Source organism: Takifugu flavidus, chromosome 2 (assembly GCF_003711565.1).
Source record: "Takifugu flavidus isolate HTHZ2018 chromosome 2, ASM371156v2, whole genome shotgun sequence".
Classification (NCBI taxonomy): domain Eukaryota; kingdom Metazoa; phylum Chordata; class Actinopteri; order Tetraodontiformes; family Tetraodontidae; genus Takifugu; species Takifugu flavidus.
In genome coordinates this window covers 8034697-8050343 of record NC_079521.1, presented here as the reverse complement: position 1 = coordinate 8050343, position 15647 = coordinate 8034697, and the positions used below count along the sequence as shown (strand labels likewise).

Below are 15647 nucleotides of genomic sequence, written 5' to 3'. Positions count from 1 at the left end.
GAGCCTGACCCCCAGCAAGCAACAATGGCAAGAAAAAACAGTTTTTAAAAGGAGGAAACCTGGGTAAAGGAGGAGCGGGGGGCAGACAGAGGAAAGAATAGGCATATATGCAAATACATTAAGTACAAGGAGGAATCAAATGCCATAGCTGAGCAGGTCAGGGGTCACCTGGCCTCACCTGGTCTCATCTGGGCCCACTAGTGCCCCCTAGCATGCACCAAGAGAACTGCTGCATCACCTGGTACTCTTCACTGGGGTTGTGAGATAGCTGAGAACAGGAAACAGGTTACACACATACATTATATATTGACTAATCTATGGAAAGGTGGCATATATTAAAGGTGTTTGAAACATTTAACTTGCAGAGCTCTCACCCTGCTTCTCTTCCCTGTATTTGAATGGAAAATATGAAAATCCAGTGATTTTTAATTTAAAAAAATTGTTCTGGTTAAATAGAAAATAATTTTATGGTTAAACCATTGGATATACTGTATATAACAATAGAATTGTATTTGTTGATAATAATTTTATTTGTTGATGACATAATCAATAATCACAAGGCAGAAATTCTACTCTTGTTTCTACAGTGTCATAAATATATTGTACAGTAAATGATTTATACCTTAAAACTGAGTCAGGTTTTGAGGTTGGATTCAGTGCAGAGGTGGTCAAGAATGATTGTTGCGCTAAATTCAGTTAGAGATGGGCTAACAGCATCCTCCCTTAATGAAAAATCTCAACAGAAATTCTTGGTACAGCTCCCTCATTGCATATTCCTGGAGTCCATCTCGCTTCATTTATCGAAAGAAATAAACAATTTTTGTCTGGGTAAATATTGAAAGTGCCACTTGATTCGTTTCAACAAAACTGGTGACAAAAGTGCTAAATGTTTCAGTAAGGTTGAAAACGTGCTGCGTGGCCACGATGAAACACCATCTGTACAGTTCACATGTTGAGGTGACGTCGACAGCCACTGTAGTTACGAAGCTAATCAGTGAATAGCAACTGCCACAAGCCCCTGGGAGAGCGTAATGGGGAAAGTCTTCGAAGTACACCAATGAGAAGAAGAAAGGAGGGGAGATTTGCCATCAAAGATGTTGGAAATTATCATCAGAAAGCCTCGGTTTAATCTTTCCTGAATAGATTTCTTTTACAATGTGGCACCATGTGATAAATGCCTGGGCTGTCAGAAGCTTGCAAGCAGACTCAAATAAGCTCTTGAAAGGAATCTGTCCCCGTGTTAACTATTACAACAAAGCAGAGAGCGCAACAATCACACTAAATACCAGGAGTTGGAGTACGGCTCCTGCTGAGATGAAAAATATCTTTATTAGTCTCATTTTCAGTCTGCTAAAAATATATTCCTGATAGCGGGCTTTTGCTGCGTGTAAACACAGCCTCTGGGAAACTGAATAATGAAATGTCTTCATAGTCTACCTCTTTGCAATGCAATTTGTAGCAGATGCATCTGACAGCATGGGTTAGATTGGCCTTACATCCAATCCGAATTGAAAAGAGAACATTTGAAAGTGGACATGATGTAGCAGCTGGTCCTAGCATCCATATTTTCAGGTTAAAGCGGGCAGACGGCATTTGTATCCTGTTATTATTTTTTCCTTTTTTTCACTTTAGAATGGATCTTTGGACAGAGGTTTGCATCACACCCTGGTCTCTGTAATGTCACATGAATCACAGACCTGGGATTACACCTTGCCTGCTATTAAAAAGCACATTTTTGTGGAACTTACATGCTTTCATGTTCCATTTACATACAGGGATGGCTGTTTATTTAGCACAATTTGAAAATGGGAAGTCATCCTGATAATAAGAGTTTTCTTGTAATAAAGCCAGGGGGCTGCATCGATGGAGAGAAAAAGAAACAACTTTAGATGGTTTAACATTGATGCATATCTCATCAGGATTCTCACCAGCAGCAGCCAGAACATTACATCATCAACATTACACATCAAAACCAGTGATTTACATCATTTGCATAGACTTGTTTAAACTCTGGGGGGAATCTCTTCAGGTTTTCTGTCAGCAGCTGGTAACAGAGCAGAATTGATGGGGCTCATGCCGTGCGTGTCATGCACATCATGGCTCTCTTCCTTCTGGAACGCTGCAGGCTATCTAAAATGGCTCACTGCGGTGGCATTAGGCCAGGCTCTGGTTCGGCGTTATAGATGCAAAGTAAGTGCAATTACTCGCACAATTGTAATGTTGTGTTCGCACTGATTTCATGTGTAAGACGGAGGGTGATCCGTCGCTTCTCACACCCCCAGTTCTGCTGCAGCGCAGTTAGAAACGGCGTGAGCCAGGATGGGTTAAGAATCTGACAGTGTCCCACGAGGTTTTTTTCCTCTTGTCTCAAGCATGATGAGCCCCCATTATCACACAAAGAGAATTACATCTCCAGATTGGGGGCACAAGATGGCTGTACATGTGACTGCGCATACAGGGAAGCCTCCACTCCGGCTCTCTGTAAGCCGGCGATTATCTGTCACGATGGTCCTTGACAGTGGGAATGCATACAGTAGGCAGAGAAGGGGATGGGGATGCCAAACAAAAGCCATAATCTCATTCATTTGTAGGTAATGTGTGTCTTGTCTCATTTTAGAGAATCTCTCTGATCCTTTTCACTCATGATTCATGCACATTATTAATCATTTGTGATTACTGAGAAAAGTTCTCTTTGTTGTTAAAGAAATCAGGGGCGGCTCTTGGGATTTGTTCATGTCAAGCGTGTTGTGGCAAGCCAGCCCCAGATGGGTTTATAAGGAAACAGCGCTGAGCTGTTGCAGCCCCTCCCCTTTAAAACTCCAATTAACACTTTACAATTAAACATTTCTCTTGAGGGAATAGTTCATAAAACACTCAGGAATAATTATTCCAAGTAAAAAGGCTCCAGAGCTCTTTTGTCCACTCACTCAAACTCCCTGTTAAGACCTTTTGCAAATACATTTGGACTGAATTTGCACCTGAATAAAAGGAGGAAACTAGTAATAATTAAGAGGAACATGCACAAAGACTGTACCCTACTGTACAATGGTAAACAAAGAGGTTTCAGACATAGACAGGACTTCCTAAAGCTTTTCAGCAGCCATTTTCCTATAGAATCAACACATGTAGAGCCGTCAACATGTTGAGAAGTTGAACTCTCATGTTGCTTGATAATAGGTGCTGTTCTCATAAGACAAGACTGAGGACATTAAACAAAACCCCTATTTCCTCTGTGTCTCATGCAAAAGTGCACGTACTAGACTGGGGGTGTGACCAAGTGGTGCCTCACCATTAGATGCTTTAACTATAACCACATAAGGACTGGTAGGGTTTTCTGAAACACTTCCATAGCAGAGTTTCACTCTGCAACATGGAGGCGCTGATGTGTGCAGGTATTTTACATATGTAACCCCACATGTGTGGTTGTACTGATCAATGTTTAATAACAATGTCACCCTAAGGCTGTGTGTTTAAGTGATGTAATGTTAGCAAGTTATAATTCCAAGCAGAGCAGGGTTGCATTAAATTAGTTCTCCTGCAGTAAGGTCAATTAAAGTAATTCTGCGGCAGACATCACAGGCAGTCAATTAATTTTGGCACCCCACGGCAAAAACATGAATCGGGGCCTGTGACTCCAGCATATTACTGAAAATCGTATATGAACATCTGGTGCAAAGTGATACTAAATTCAAGTCACTATGTTTTCATACTTTTATACTCTATGCCACAGTCCAAGGTTGCAGACATGGAGACAGAGAGCATCGTAGAAAATAAATGTTTAGAAAGTATAATTAAGCGGCTGACATTTCTTATGGGACATGAATTATTCATCTTTATATGGTAAAAGTATTTGCATAGAGCAGCACGAGAGTAAAGGGAATTGGACACAAATGAAAAGCCACATAAAAGAGCAGAGAGATGGAAAGAATAGGAGGTGATCAGAGCTGATAATAAATATGGAGAAGCAGACAAAGTAGCGGTACAATAAAGATCTGCAGTGTGGGCATAGTGCAGGATGTGAGGAGGTGGACACACGTGGAGACTCCGGCCTGTATGTCAATGGAAATTCAGAGAGGATCAATCTGGTGTGCTCACCTACGCAGAGTTTGAGCATCCACCCTGCAGCCTGCAGTCACAGCGGGATGATTACCGTTTTGAAGCTCACCATGAGTTGATTTAGCTGAGTATTGCAGCTCCTGGCAGCAGTCAGGTGGCAGCTGAGCAGCAATGAGTTAATTTCTTGTCACAGGGGGGAGTTATGAGAACATCACAACCCCAGGAGGACGCGGGACCCCCATGCCCCCCACGAGCCTCGTCTTTACATCCCTCTCAGCTGCGCTTCAGAAAGCGTGCACGATTAGCCCACATGCAACACGGAGCTACTGCGTTGAAGCACTCATCAAATGGAACTTTATCTTGCATTTTTCTTCTTGGCTAATGTCCTTTCATGCTGGGAGGTTGAGGTCATTGTGGTAAATAATGAGTCCTTTAGAACATCCTGATAGTGTTTGGGAGACTTTCTGAAAGTGATGTTAATCCTTTGAAACAAAGTGCCACGCTATGGTGCACCTCATGCCAGCCACATAAAGAGATTAGAGAAGACACAGACGGGTTACACCTTCTTCACTCCGCCATCGCAGGCCGACACGCCATCTTGGATGCAACACTCGGCAGCCAATGAAGCTGCAGCAGGAGACGACGGTTCATTTATGCTACAGGGATGGCGGGGATAGAAAAACTCCAACCCTGACCCCAGGGCAGGGCTCATCCGTCTCCCCATACAGTCACAAACAACGAATCTCTGAAAGCAGCTTCCCCCTTCTAATCTGCCACATCCATATTACTTCTTTACTGTGTTACATTTCTAATAGATCCTCCGCTTATGATCTCCCGCCAAGATTAGCAGTGACAGGGGAGAGGGAGACATCTGAGGTCAGCCCTGTCATTGAGCTGCAGCACTGCTGGCAGCCTGCAAATGCTGATCAAAGAGCACCTCCAGTGTTGCAGTGTTAATGGTTAATTTTCATTTTCTTTATGTTTTCCCTCACCGAGGGCCAAGGATTCTGCTGTTATTATTCCCAAGGTGCTCCTGCTCTCCTTTGATGTAGAACACTGCTGTAGGAGGTCCAGAATCAATGCAGATTTTGTTATTTTTATTTATTTTTACTATTTAAAAACACATACAATGGCTTTATTGTCTGGCTTTTTTTTAATTCATTTTGTATTTTATTATGTTTTATTCTAATCTCAACCATGTTTGCAAGAACACACACATACATATACAATATATGAACCAAACATGAATGTGTCTCTGAGGTGTCACCTTGTCTTCTTTTATGTTTTTCTCTGTTGGCTCTAGTTTAAAAGTGCTATGGTTGAATTTGTAATTATGTCATACTTCCCCTTGAACCAACACACATTCACGTCCCCATACACTTAAGATGCAAGCCAAATGAAACATTACTTTTCAATAAATCCATGTAAAATTACAATAACTTTAATTTATGGATGTTAAAGATGAGATGCAAGTTTTCAGAGTTGGTTTCACTTAGACTGTCACTGAATTATGCCATGGCCTCAAAACCTGTAAAAGCTTTCCTACTTGATGCTTTGAATAAGATGCCAAGAGGGGGGTATGACCAGTGATGAGCATGGAGAGGTTCCCGTTGTGCAGGAAGGTTCATAATGAAGAGCTGTGTGAATTCGTGATTAGACTTAGATCAGAGTAATGTGAAGAAAAAAAAAAAAAACGAGTCGCCTGTTCATACAGTATCTCCGTGTTGTCGGGAGTCTGACCTCAGCTCCCGCTGCTCCCTCTGGTTGTGTATCAGTCTCCAGGTTTATGGCCTGAGACTAACCTCATTGTTGTGCGTCTCTGTGTCCCCGCAGTACAAACAGGTGGAGCAGTACATGTCCTTTCACAAGCTGCCGGCGGACATGAGGCAGAGGATCCACGACTACTACGAGCACCGTTACCAGGGAAAGATGTTCGACGAGGAGAGCATCCTGGGAGAGCTGAACGAACCACTCCGAGAGGTAGGATCCGCGGTCCCATCTCTTATTCATTTAGAATAAAACCCACAGATCGTTTCCCCGCTGTTATTCTAACGGGTGTGACGGTTGTCACCCTCCCACAGGAAATCATCAATTTTAACTGTCGGAAGCTGGTGGCGTCCATGCCTTTGTTCGCCAACGCTGATCCGAACTTTGTCACCTCCATGCTCACCAAGCTGAGGTTTGAAGTGTTTCAACCGGGGGATTACATCATCAGAGAGGGCACGATCGGCAAGAAGATGTACTTCATCCAGCACGGGGTTGTCAGCGTTTTAACCAAAGGCAACAAAGAGACTAAGCTTTCAGACGGCTCATACTTTGGAGGTAAGATGGGCGGCTGCTGCACCCGGACGACAAACCCAAAAGGTCACATAAACACACATTTCTGCACCGCTTTAATATTAATACCGCTGTCCTTTAGCACCTAAAGAGGTCAGCCCGGATTTGAATTTTGATTCGCTGTGGCATGAGGCTGTTTCGTCGCCGTGGTCATGCGATGCTGTGTTCTGCAGAGTTTGTCACCTCCTATAAAATCCTGCAGGGCTTTTCATTTGTCAGGCATGCCGTTAAATGTACAGGAAATCTGTGACGAAAATAGTGGTTGCTGTAGCACAAAATTAAGAACTGAGCATTGAGGGGTCAGGGGTGAGACAGCTGCGAAATTGCACCGCATATAAAGGCAAGAAGCCAGCGTTGATGATGTAGTTTACTTATGTTATGGTTCTTATCATGCAGTCCTCCCATCGTCCCACTGAGCCTGCGACACAGTATAGGAGACAATGCTCTCAAACTGCCCTCACTAAATAGCAATTAATTTGCCCAGTGACAGTGTATCGTTTAGACCACACTGTTAAGTAATGAGAAATTGTGGCAAAGCATTTAACAGCACATGACCCGGCAGTGGAAGTTTAATTATGCCTCGCCTGCTCAAGTCTATTTCCGTGCCCTCTCTCCAGGGCGCCGGGGGGGGGGGGGGTTCCAAAAGAAATAATGAAAAGATGGCAGGCAATCTATCGCTAGACACGCCAAAACTAATCAACATTAGACGTTGTGGCCCCGGTTCTCTCTGGGGCCTTGCAGTTTAAATGTTGTCCCAACGTGTTCGCTCAGCGTCCGGAGCGGCCAGCGACCTTATAGATTGGCTCCGGCGATCTTCCTCCTCATTGTTTCTGGCTCGTTTACGTCTCGAATGTCGTTTTTTTTTTGTTTTGTTTTTTTACACATTATAAGCAAAAAGCTTGGATTTGATTGCACTCTGACTGTTGCTGGCATCATCACTGGCCACTCCTCACAAGGCTGAGGATGGGAGCCAGTCAGGTAGGCCTAAAGCCACTGGGAGTATGTCACCAAACACGGCTTAGTCATTCATGAAATTAATTGGTGCAAGATCAGCATGTAAAGTATGCAGCATATGTGGAGCTCAGTCTGATAGTCACGTTCAGCGGGCAGGAAGTGAAACGCCTAAGGAATGCATTAAGTGATGGGAACACTTCATCACTCGGGATTTTTTGACCTCTATATTGGGCAAATTATCAGAATGAATCGCCCATGCTGACTTTCCAGTTTTGTCTCCAGTGTACGGAAGGACAGCAGGATGCTCTTCGCCATTCTTGCCACAGTTTAGCGCTGTGTAATTTGCTAATTAGTTGACAAGCTAAATTATTTGCACTTGTATGAACTGAGCAGGGTGCTCCAGTTTGTTAGCTTTGGATTGATTCGAGCTGGGAAACCTGAAGTCTAAAATGGACACGACGTGTGCTGGATGGGAGTGTCGACTGGGCACACGGCAATCCACTGGAGAGGGGAAATGTAATGTGACTGCAGCGCTAACGCCAAGGGACACATGGATCACTGCCAAGTCCGCTCGCTGGATGCTCTGGGCTCGGCAAGAAAACCCTCCACCACCCCCACCTCCACTTGACTCTGTCTTTCCTCGTAGCTCAGTGGACACACTTCTCCAAAGAGCACCTCCGTTGCCCCATCGGTGCCCAGACAGAGAAGGTTTTTGTGTTGCCACAGTTCATCCTTTGTTCATCCTGCAGTAGTTGGTGTGTTGCCAGTGGAAGCTGCATCTGCCTCTTGTTTGGAGTGGAGCCCAGTGACCTTGTGGTGGGCTTGCGTATCAGCCAGAGGTGCTTATCAAAAGCTGCCTCTGATCGCGCTCTTAAGATGGTTTCATTCTACCTTAAAGAGAGGGGCCTGTTGTTGTCTTCTGGGTAAGAGAGGCGCTGGAGATGGTGACTGCACAATCCACTTTCTCCTGTGTCAGCTTTATTCAATTTCTATTACTGTAATCCGTAGTCCTCTCAGTCCCAGTTGGGCAGCTAAAATCCCGTCCTTCACGTGTAAAACATTCACGTTGCAGCTTCCATTCACTCACTATACATGTTTGGCCCAGCCTGAATGTCTTGTTTCATATTTGTCTTTGAATGAATTCTTGTATATTTGTGATAATGTTGGGTAAAATTCCCAACTGGATTTGTCCCCGTGCTCATTTTCATGTCATGATAACTAAGTCCTCTCCAAAACTCTGATGGGATGCTAATGCTTGCCAGTTTCCATCCCGACATGCGATGTCTTCAAGTGAAAATGAAAGGAGCTGCTGTGCCACTCTTAGTCCCTCCCAGTTTCTTGCAAATTCCGCTCTGTTCTCTCCTCGAATTGATTGTTTGAGGAGTTTCTGGTGCAAACAGTCACATCCTGTCAGCCAAACAACAGATGAGCTAGCATGTTGATATACATTTCTCAGCAAATTCTAAGTCAGATTGTGCTAATCATACTTTCTGTATCGTGCAGTGAAGCTGGATATAAATCTGCATCCATTTCCGTGACTGTTATCTTTTCCCATGTATTATTATAAAGCAGTAAGCGTCTTAAATAGAATTATGCTGCTCAGTTTATAGCTCACCTGAGCTATAAATGCTGCCTGCAATTGGACAGTTGAGCAGCTGTGAATGTGACATCAGCAAAGCACTGGCATGCATCAGATATCCTATGTTTGCATGCCGGCCAAATGGGAGGTGTTTACCACGCTATGCTAATACTGTGAGGAAGTAAGCAGAGCTTGTCATGGGGAATCAGGGAGTCCAAAATGGATATTTCAAGAGTTAGGGAATGTCGGCTTTGTAGACTGGGGGCTGTGTTGGGGAGGAAGATAAGAGTTGACAGCAAAACTCAGGATCCAGGTGAGTTTTGCCAGACCAGGCTGCAGGACACAGATACTTTATCACAGACCAAGCAGTCCTGCTCATACGCATTAGTTCATATCCTTGCATACTTTTGAGAGGATGACGAGTGCGTCCACAAAACGAAATGCAGATGTGGAAAAGGAGAATCAAACTCTAAAGGCCAGAATTTGCATTGTCTCAGGTGTGTGTGTGTGTGTGTGTACACTTTTTACTGAAATGGTAAAAAAATCTTTGGACACTGTTGTATATTTCTAAAAACAGAGCATTTTTGGAGGACCAGCCAGGCCCCAGATGAAGCTTTAATCCAAATTCATTATGCGCATTATAATTGCATTTAGGTGTGATATTGTTGTGAAGGGTACGAAATCACTTGGGCAAATCACAGTGAAATTATTTCTACTGATTTGATATTACCTCTGAAAATATTGCTTTTTTAATCATCGGTGTTCTTTTGGGTGCCTACTGGCAGGAACAGGTTTAATAAGCTATTGATCTTCATGACCTAGGCCTCAGATAGTAGCAACAATGAAAAAGTACACGCATATCTGCACTTTAAATGCTTGTTCATTTTCTCGATTTAGTCGACATCAAACTAAGCTGCACACAGTCCTGCAAAATGGAATTTTCCCTCGCAGCCCTGTCTGTGATGGTGTGAAACCAGCTGGTTTCTCACACTGAGGGAACATCATGACCTATTATGGTGCCTTCATATGAGGTAGTGTTTAATGTATTCACCTAAATAGTTCATACGGTTGACATAACATACTATTGCTGGGTCAGGATAGCATGATCTGACATTTTGCTGCATTTTGCTTGAGTTTAAGACAACAGCGGTACAAAAATGCATAAGAGGAATTATTATATGCCTTATTCGCATTTAGATTTTTGTTGGGGCACAAAATACACACAAAGTTTTTTTTTTTATTAACATGCGCATTTATTCATAGCCTGTATAATTAAATAGTGCAACGAATTTGGGTTAAAGAAGAAGGCAGCAATGCAAATTCCGATATAGGACGGCAAAAACCCACAGATGACGTCACTCAGTTCCTCTATAGAGTTGCCGGTCACGAATGTGTAAAGAGCGGCTTGGCCCTGTATGTCTAAGAGCTGTGAGAGCGGGCGTAAGGACTCGAGGGGGAGCGTCTCTCCAGTAAAAGCTCGGGACACGTGGGCTGTTACATCCAACACAACAGCACATGTGTGTTTTCACCAAGGTCGTGGCGCATGATGTCATAGTCTCCTTTCCCTGAGCAACATTCAATTTTAATTGACATCTTTCATTTTTGATGAGCGCTTTGTCACTTAAGTGCGTAAATTTAAAAAAAGTCACAGTCAGAGCAAAGTTGCAGCCTCTCTTGCAGACTTTGCTCTGTTAAAGGGTGCTTTTTCACCAAAATATGAAGACAGTATTCACAAGTTGCACAAATTTAAGGCAAATGTAAAAAAAAAAAAAAAAAAAAGTACTGGCTATCTTAATAGAATCACCACAAGACATTTAGGGACTATTTCATACAAAGTCACCCGATAGCAGCACAAATGAACCAGGGCTCAGTTTACACGGCTCAACAGTCACACAGTAAACAATGATGGTAACAGAGATCCAAACCAAGGTGGGTTTGGCAGATAATTGAGGTGTGAACCCCAGGAACACGTTGCAGTCCAAAAATGATCAACTGGCCCAACAAGTGAGCAGTGATTCAGGTGTGAGCTGGGTGAGAATCTGGACCTTGAGCAAGAACAGGTTGGAATCATGGAAAAAAATCTCATAGTCAGGAGCAGAAGAGTGGCATTTGTCAGGGCAGACACAGTGCAAAGGCAAACCAAGTCCATACCAGGGAAGCTGGATGGAAGCAAATACTGGAGGCTCGACAGAAACTCAAATACAAACTGGCAAAGAGTCGCCGGACTGAAGCTACTGGCTCGATTGGCATGTCAGCATGAAAGCAGTTGCAAACCGATTGGGGGGGGGGCATGGCTGAGGGCAAGTGGAGCAGGTGAGCATGTTGAGAAAGGGGGTGTGGTCTGAGCAGAGGGGGAGGGGCAGGGCAAACAGTGACACGCCCAACACAACTTTATTCTAATACATACAGCACATGTCTCCAAATAAGCTACATTTTTACAGACTACATTTGTGTACATCAGTGGGCCTTTTCTCAGTCTGAAAATACTGACAGGCTCACACTAAACATGTGATATAAAAGATGTTTATCTGCTTTAGTTTTGCAAATTAACACCTTATAAGTTATTCAGCCGTCTTATAATAAATCAGTAACCTTGTGCCATTTTATTCTTGATGCTTTACTAATCAAAATGTAAATCCTCTGGTTGTAAATGAGGAACATAAAGAAGACTGGTGTCTGATTTCATGCAGGAATGCCGATGAGTTGAAGGAGATGTGAGTAAGCAGTTGGAGTGAAACATTTAGAAGCTCGAGAGCAACAGTCCTGAAGCTCATCTTAATTAAACCGTCCTTAGTTTGTCCTTTGTGTTGATCTGCAGCACGGTTTGAGGGTCCGTCTCTGCTTATCTCCCATCAAGTTTCTTGAAAGTGGTTTAATGGTCTTCAGTAGCCTCCATGGTTTTGGCTGTCGAGTTGCTGCCTGGTTTGATACCTTCAAAGGCCTTTTATAAAACTTCAGAAGGCAAAACTGCAACAGTAAATACTTATACAATACTAAGTTAACTGGTCTTTGCTACCTTGACACACACGTATGTTTAGAATGCAGCTATCTTTAAAGCACTTCTCAACTGGTATTAATTAAACCATTTACATGCAAATGTGGACACATTTCTTGGAAATTTCTAGAGGAAACTCATTCGAAAATTTTTAATAAATTAGCTAAGTGACCCTTGACCTCTCACTGTCATCTTGAAATAGCAGCTCCTTTTTACATATTCACAGATGTATACATTAAATTTGGGCAGAACTGTACATAATCATCATACTACCACTATTACTACCACTAGTGATGCTGCTACTACTACTATTATTGTCAATATTACACACATTATTGGTTACGTTTAAATGTAAGGTAAGCAGATATTCAATTAATTAAATAATTTAGTGTAAAGAGCAGCAAAATTGTAATGAAGTATCAATGGAATAAATGTATTTTAGATAAATGCACCACTGTACATTCAGATTAAAGTAGATTTTTTCTTTCTTTCTTTTCTTTCTTTACAGTTATGTGTAAAATCCAGTATCAGCTACAGTATATTTACATACCATAAATCCACATTCAGCTACCCACCATTTTGGCACCACATTTAATGTAGCCTCTAATGTGAGTTTCTGATACAGTATTCTGGATCGTGAACAGCTCCAGAGCTGCCGTCTGCATGTAGAGTTCCCTGCTAATCTCTTATTGTTTAGCTCAAAGCGAGTTGTATGAAACTGAAACCATGCCATGGATTCCCCCCTCCTTCCTCTTTTGTCAATGATACTTGTAGTTCTGATGGCAACGCTTAGTGTCTGGGCTTCACTTGCTGCTCTGCAAAGACAGTGAGCTGAGGCCAGAGAGCTCGCTGCAGCTCGCTGCCTCGTCTTGGCAGGGCTGGCTTCATCCAGAAAGCTACTGCACAAGAGGATTTAATACACAGCTGTGATGCTCCTCTCCAGAGGGGATTACCAGAGCAGTGCTCTGGGAAATGGACTCCCAGCACATCTAGAGCAGGGCTGCCCTTTTAGTGCACATGTACAGGCCACAAGCATGTGTGCAAACTCACACATGGCCTGCTGATCCCCCCCCCCTCCCCCCCCACACACACACACACACACGCGCGCGAACGCACCAGTAACATCCATCCATCCATCATCTATCTATGGTATATTTACACATGCACACAATGTCGTTAGCTCAGTGTTGTTACGCTTCATCAAAAGTGCACATTACTGTCAAATTACACCTTCTGTTACCTTTTCCCGCAGCTCTGCTTTAAACACATTCACGCAGCTGAGTAGTTAATTTGCACTCAGTGACCAGAGAAATTTCAAGTCCCGCTCATTCAAATGCACATCAACGCAGTCACGGTGCGTGGAGCGTACCACGGTCTGCTCCATGGTAATTCAGAGGTGTTTTTTTAAATAATGTTTTATCTTAACATGAAAGGATTTTCCAGCACCGGTCTCTGTTTGTCAACTGCGACTGTCACGCACATTTGGAAACTCTGTACTTCAGGTGGAATTGTGTTGATCACAGTGTCTGTGTTGTTTTCCTGTTATGGAGGATAATTTGGTACCAGGGGAATGGTGAAATTGTGCAGTTGTGTTTCAGTGAGGTCAACAGTGAAAGCATTTAGTGTCATCTGCCTGCCCACAGTGAGGAAACCGCACCTGGTGTCAAAGTCTCTCAAACCCTTATAAAACCCTCATTTTTTATTTGATGAGACCATTTTGGCCTTTCCCTAGCAAATCATTCACATTGTTTACAAATTGAATATCAGGTGCTTATCACGCGTAGACCGCTGCCAACAGGATCAGCTTGTTAGGCTTTACATTTCGTTCTATCCTTCCTCCAACCCCTTCTGCTAGGCTTCTAAACACGATGAGGAGGCTAAGGCAATGCAATACAATGACAGTTTGATCAAGAATCATTACTTGCAAGCAACATTGCTTATATTCTCTCTCTTGACAGAGTATTCAACACCAGAAATGTTTCTATTTCAGTACTTTCTCTTTTAATTCAGTGGTGACCCGCACAACTACACCGTATCGTCCTGCTACAATGTAGCGGTAACCCAGTGATCGCCATCCATCCACAATCAGATTCTTGTGCACTGGATTGCTCATTGATAATTTCATTTGGTTGCTTAACTCCTGGAGAAGATTCAACTGACTCTACTACACCAAATATTTGACATTTACCATTTGTTGTCACCTCATGGGCTCTGGAGGTTTTTTCTTATGTCTGGCCAGTTCTATGTGATGGTTTTCCCCATTCAAGGCCCATACATGTACAGGAGATGCTCAAAGTGTCTCCATGAAGGGAACCAAACAGGTGCCATAACACATCTTTCTGGTTCATGCATACATATATACCCCTGAACTATATTATGGTGGCAATTCACAGGGAGTTTTGGGTGATGACTGAAAGAATGAGATCACACATGCAGGCAGCTCTAATGAGTTTCTTCAGGAGGATGACTGGGCTTGGCTTTAGAGGAAAGTTGAGGGGCTTGGAAACTCTGGACAGGAAATCTTAAGGGGTAGTTCCCTTTGAAAAGAAATCCTGTGGAAGTTCAAAAACATGTACCGTGGATTATATATTCCATTTGGCCTGGGAATGTCTTAAGATTCCCAGGGAGTCACAGGGAAGTGTTGCTGAAAAAAGAAGGTTGTCTGAAAAGCCAACTCCCACTGTGATGTGCAGGAAGGATTGACTTAGTCCACCAGTAACCCCCATCAGTCTTTTTGTAAATGTAGGCTCCTTCATCTTTCTCCTTTATTTGATTAAAGGCCTAGGAATTCTTTAATGAGATACGTTTATAGTCATATAAACTACATGCATAATATCAGATATTCCAGCTGGAGCTCAACGCAAAATGTTAAAATGACCAGATTGAATCACTTTAAAGTTGTATAAATGTGTACTATATGATCAAATGACATTCTTGTATATACAGAACATATGCTGTGTGTTTTTACCAGAGATGAGGGTATATGGTACCGTATGTTATACTGCTTTACTCTCATGAATAAAACACTGACATACTTGCACAAGCACAAATATAGTACATTCTAACACACTTGAGTGTACACTTACAACGCGCACATGTGTGTGTTTCAACCTGTATATGCTCTCTTAAAATCTTCTGCTAATTACTTAAACCTTTTTTTTGTTTTTTAGAAAATGTGTTATAACAAAAAGCAAGTTATTATATAGCAGCTGTTTATATTTGCTAACAGAAGTGGAGTGTTTACAAGGACTTGCAAAACCTTTGGTAATAAAGTGGAAAGATTACATTTGTAAAAACTCTGTACTTCGCACATTGCGTTGACCAGGGCGTGTTTACTTTGTGTTGTAAAGATTTGGAGAAATCTGTCTCTAGAACAATGAATGATTTTCTTATTATTTATCCCGTTTTATCTTGCAGAGATTTGTTTGCTGACGCGAGGCAGAAGGACGGCCAGCGTTCGCGCGGACACATACTGTCGTCTCTACTCTCTGTCTGTAGACAACTTTAATGAGGTGCTGGAAGAGTATCCAATGATGAGACGGGCCTTTGAAACTGTGGCTTTGGACAGGCTGGACCGCATCGGTAAGAAAGCAGTTGCCTAGCGAGACCAAAGTCCTACTTTAATATTTGGTGGGGGTTGCAACTATTTTACTTAGCCAGCACATTGATATGTTGACTACATTAATGAGACTTTAAGAGAATCACTGTAGTCCAGTTGTACTTCTG

The 15647-nt window shown here is 42.8% G+C and overlaps 1 protein-coding gene across 1 annotated transcript in view; it reads left to right on the top strand.

Moving 5' to 3' along the window:
- Positions 1-15647, top strand: part of hcn4 (hyperpolarization activated cyclic nucleotide-gated potassium channel 4) — a 52118-nt gene that overhangs the window by 27930 nt on the left and 8541 nt on the right. The window contains exons 5-7 of the mRNA XM_057025453.1: positions 5890-6036; positions 6138-6378; positions 15339-15503. Of these exons, the coding sequence (XP_056881433.1) occupies positions 5890-6036; positions 6138-6378; positions 15339-15503 (553 nt within the window). The remainder of the gene's footprint in view (positions 1-5889; positions 6037-6137; positions 6379-15338; positions 15504-15647) is intronic.